At 35.1% G+C, this 4,646-nt stretch overlaps 1 protein-coding gene across 2 annotated transcripts; it reads right to left on the bottom strand.

Moving 5' to 3' along the window:
- Positions 1-797: 797 nt before the first annotated feature.
- On the bottom strand, positions 798-3,504 carry LOC106772533 (extensin-2). Of its 2 annotated transcripts, none has more exons than XM_022786721.1 (3): positions 3,025-3,504; positions 1,929-2,942; positions 798-1,086 (listed from the first exon to the last, which is right to left on the bottom strand). In XM_022786721.1, exons 1-2 carry the CDS (start codon positions 3,488-3,490, stop codon positions 1,960-1,962), a joined length of 1,449 nt encoding a protein of 482 aa, XP_022642442.1. In that variant the 5' UTR covers positions 3,491-3,504; the 3' UTR covers positions 798-1,086; positions 1,929-1,959. The 2 variants fall into 2 exon arrangements, with proteins under 2 accessions (XP_022642442.1, XP_014514481.2); XM_014658995.2 differs by having other exon boundaries at positions 1,929-3,015; positions 3,098-3,504.
- Between the last annotated feature and the right edge of the window lie 1,142 nt (positions 3,505-4,646).

Below are 4,646 nucleotides of genomic sequence, written 5' to 3'. Positions count from 1 at the left end.
CCTAAAGTCCTGTCCAAAAAGCTTGCTAGTTTAAATGTCTTAAATTGTCAATTTCACAATCCCTATGATTGTGGCTCTGTAGAGAATTGAGACCATAAGTCTTATACAAAAAGCTTGTCAATTAAAAAGTCTTCAAATATTAGATTTGCAAGACCATATGGTAGCGGATGTGAGAATAATCATTGTCAAAAATACATTATAACTTCTATTTTTTTAACCAATATCTATTAGTTTACAAAAATTACAAAAATATCATCACGTGTTTTTAAATAAACAAGTTAAAAAGTCTTTTTTTTACTAGTATATTACTTTCTCTTTTACATTTATAATTTGTTAAAGATTACTATAAATTTACACTATCCCAAGATTTTTTTTTTTAATTTTCACTTTGCAATACTATTCGAATAATAATTATCTTAATATACTTATTGTTAATTTGTTGTTATAATATTCAAATTTCATATTAAATATAATATCTTTTATTGTTGAAAGAATTGTATGCATAATATACGGACGAAAATGTCAATGACAAGATGACAAGTCCGTACATCGTCAGCATGCTTGTAATCGATACTACTTTTTATTCGTGACCACAAAATTTAAACGTGACTAAAAGAGAAGACTCTAAACATTAAATTTCGAAGACTTCATTTAATATAATAATAAAACAACAATTATTAGTACATAAGAAGTTGGATTAAATATAAACTACCAATTTATTATCTGTAAATCAAACTAGTATTATTGAAAACACTAAAAATATATTTTAGAATTGGTCTAAAAAATATACAAAGAGCAAGGGAGAAAGCATTATTTTTTATTTATTATTAAATTTGCGTCACAATCAAAATGCATTCTTGTGATGTTCAATTAGAGAAAGCAAAGAAGTGCCTTACAACTGTATAAAAATACAATAATAATGGATGAACAATACAAACGAAAAAGAAAAGGATTGACACACGTCTTTCTTCTTATGAGACAAAACGCTCGGAAACTTTGCTTCCGTTGTTTTCCTTGTGGGAATGCAAAATGCATCTTCTTTCTATCAACAACGTTCTTTATTGGCACATATTCTTCATAAATAACCTACAAAGTACATGCACATGGTTAACATAATAGTCTACAGTCCCTTTCACTAGTTATTCCCACAATAATGTCATCAAATATGAGGAAATATTTCTCCCTCATATAGTAATGCAGGTAAAATGGTTGTTATTTAGATTATTAATATACTTTTTTTCCCCTTTGGTTTTGGATTTTTATCCTTAAAATATGTATGTACACGAAGAAAAAAAAAACTCCAACACTCTTTAGTTATCTAAGGAAAGAGAAATATGTATCTAATATAATTAATAATATTATGTGTGAGAAAAAAAAAATGAGAAGTGTTGATAGACTGACTATTTATAACTATATACGCAAAATGTTACATGTAAGTAAAAAACATACGATACTGTATACGGTGTTAAATTCGAGTAAGAAATTGTAGTACTGTGGAGGTGGTATACCTTTGAAAGGTAGGTCGGCGATCAAAGCTTTGAAAAAGATAAAAGATTAACATCTTTTAAGAATAATAAAAGTACGCTTAAAAGAATATGCATAATTTGTTTCTAATAAACATGAAATAAACAAAAAAATTGCCTTAAACTTCTCAAAAATTTAATTAAAAAAAATGGAAGTTGAAACCATGATTACTATGGTCAACAGTCAAAATTTAAAATTTTGAAATTTAAAAAAGAAAATGAAAGTACTGTTCGATCGAAACAAAAAAGAGTGTTAACGTCAAATACTGCGGATAACTTTGTAAACTGCAACTTAGGCAGAACATTACCCTAATAGATTGCACGTGATTGCATGTAAAGAGAGTTTTAACGTAAATATTAATTACATGATTATTACGATAATGTAGGTTTTGTGTAGAAGATTACCACGAGGAACAACACTATGCAAAAGCACTATCTAGTAGTGATATGGAGGAGGCGGGGATGCGTAGATGTAGTGTGGTGGAGGTGGTGAATGAACAGGAGGAGGGGGAGACTTATACTTGTAAACTGGGGGTGGAGGGGATTTGTATTTGTAAACCGGGGGTGGTGGAGATGGGTACTTGTAGGGTGGCGGTGGAGGAGATGGGTATTTGTAGGGTGGTGGTGGTGACTTATACTTGTAAACTGGTGGTGGAGGTGACTTGTATTTGTAGACTGGGGGTGGTGGAGAAGGATACTTGTAGGGTGGTGGTGGAGACTTATATTTGTAAACCGGTGGTGGTGGAGACTTATACTTGTAAACCGGTGGTGGTGGAGACTTGTATTTATAAACCGGTGGTGGTGGAGACTTGTACTTGTAAACCGGTGGTGGTGGAGACTTGTACTTATAAACCGGTGGTGGTGGAGACTTGTACTTGTAAACCGGTGGTGGTGGAGACTTGTACTTATAAACCGGTGGTGGAGGAGAAGGGTATTTGTATGGGGGAGGTGGAGGAGATGGGTATTTGTAGGGAGGAGGGGGGGACTTGTACTTGTAAACTGGAGGAGGAGGAGACTTGTATTTATATACTGGTGGTGGAGGAGAAGGGTACTTGTATGGTGGTGGTGGAGGAGATGGGTACTTGTAAGGAGGAGGAGGAGACTTGTATTTGTAAACTGGGGGTGGAGGAGATTTATACTTGTAAACTGGCGGTGGTGGAGAGGGGTACTTGTACGGTGGAGGAGGAGGAGATGGGTACTTGTAGGGAGGAGGAGGGGACTTGTACTTGTAAACTGGTGGTGGAGGAGATGAGTACTTGTATGGTGGGTTCTTTGGTGGTGGTGGAGAGTGGTAGTAGTAAGGTGGAGGAGGTGAGTGTTTTGGTGGTGGAGGAGAGTGGTAGTAGTAGGGTGGAGGAGGTGAGTGCTTAGGTGGTGGAGGAGAGTGGTAATAATAGGGAGGAGGAGGAGAGTGCTTTGGTGGAGGTGGAGAGTGGTAGTAATAGGGAGGAGGAGGAGAGTGTTTTGGTGGTGGTGGAGAATGGTAGTAATANGTGCTTTGGTGGAGGTGGAGAGTGGTAGTAATAGGGAGGAGGAGGAGAGTGTTTTGGTGGTGGTGGAGAATGGTAGTAATATGGAGGAGGAGGTGAGTGCTTTGGTGGTGGAGGAGAGTGGTAGTAGTAGGGTGGAGGAGGAGAATGCTTTGGTGGAGGTGGAGAGTGGTAGTAATATGGGGGAGGAGGAGAATGCTTTGGTGGTGGAGGAGAGTGGTAGTAATAGGGAGGAGGAGGTGAATGTTTTGGTGGAGGTGGAGAATGGTAGTAATATGGAGGAGGAGGAGAATGCTTTGGTGGTGGTGGTGGAGGAGAATGGTAGTAGTAAGGCTTTGGTGGTGGTGGAGGAGATGAGTAGATGTAGTTGTCAGCCAATGTGTGAGATGAGAAGGTGAGGGAGATTAAGGTTAATGCAAGAGTAGTAAGAGTAAGAGAGGCCATTGGAAACCCCATGTTGGGTTTTGGTGTTGCCATTAGGAAAGGGAGTGATGCCCTTTATATAGCTTACATTTTTACCCATTTATCCAACTAATTTATCTTCCTAGATTCACTTACATTTTATCAATCTATTCAAAACTAACTTCAATTTCAGTTTCAGGACTAATCAAATCCAAATTGCGACGCGGGTTTGGATTTGATAGAGACAGCTGGCGATACGAAAATAATAATAAAGAACCAATTAAAATAATTAACCAATTACTTCAAAATGTTGACTGTGCCCTTATTTTCTTTATAAGAAGAAGACACCAACCATCCTTTCAATTTTTTGTTCCATTGCCAAATTTTCAAAATAATTAGGGTTAAAAAACGCATTGTCCCTGTCAAGTATTTGATGTAATTAATTTTTAACAGTTTTAAACATTTGAAGGTGTATGTATGGTGAGCATTACGGTCATTTAATATCTTGTAGTACTTCTCTGGGACCATGTGTGTCATGATGAAGGTGGAATCTTTTATCTTTTTCACTCTTATTGTGGAGGCCAAAAGGAATATTTACGTATTGCATGGTATCGCTTTCCCTGTCAAAGCAAAATTAAAGGCATATCAAGAAAAATTCAGTCTGAAAACTCTTTTACTTTTTTTCCTTTTAGCATTTTACTGCCTAAAGTATACAACTGTTGAATGCGATACGTCAACTTAAGAACTTGTCCATCAATTCCAATTAATATTCTCTTTCTTAATAATTCATACCAAGAGAAAATTATAAAATGCTCACCACGTTCATGAATCATGGAAACTATCTATAAAATATAATACAATAACAAATTCGTCACTATATTTTGTACAATTCAATCTGTTATATTTATATATATATATATGGACTCACTAACATGATACAAAATATGTTGAATTATTTGTTGCATTTCCCAATATGTTAGAGTATCATGACACCACTTTCTAATATTTTTAATTTACAGTATAAAATTTGTTTTGATACTTTCATCTAAAAAATTCATATCAAATGGCTTACAAATTTCTTTGATTTTTTTTTCTACAACTATTGTATTCATGATAAATTACGTTTCATTAAATAATGGTCAAACATTGCATGTACATTGACCCGCATTTGGTGTTCTTCATTAATTTTTCAGTAAAAATCAACTTTACCAAATAACTTATTTTATCTTCC

This window comes from Vigna radiata, chromosome 1 (assembly GCF_000741045.1).
Source record: "Vigna radiata var. radiata cultivar VC1973A chromosome 1, Vradiata_ver6, whole genome shotgun sequence".
Taxonomy (NCBI): Eukaryota; Viridiplantae; Streptophyta; class Magnoliopsida; order Fabales; family Fabaceae; genus Vigna; species Vigna radiata.
Note: the sequence above shows the minus strand (reverse complement) of the source record. Positions and strands in the feature narration are given on the sequence as shown.

Excerpts from the sequence above, each read along its gene's own strand:
- LOC106772533 (XM_022786721.1), bottom strand. The coding sequence starts at position 3,490 with ATGGCAACACCAAAACCCAACATGGGGTTTCCAATGGCCTCTCTTACT.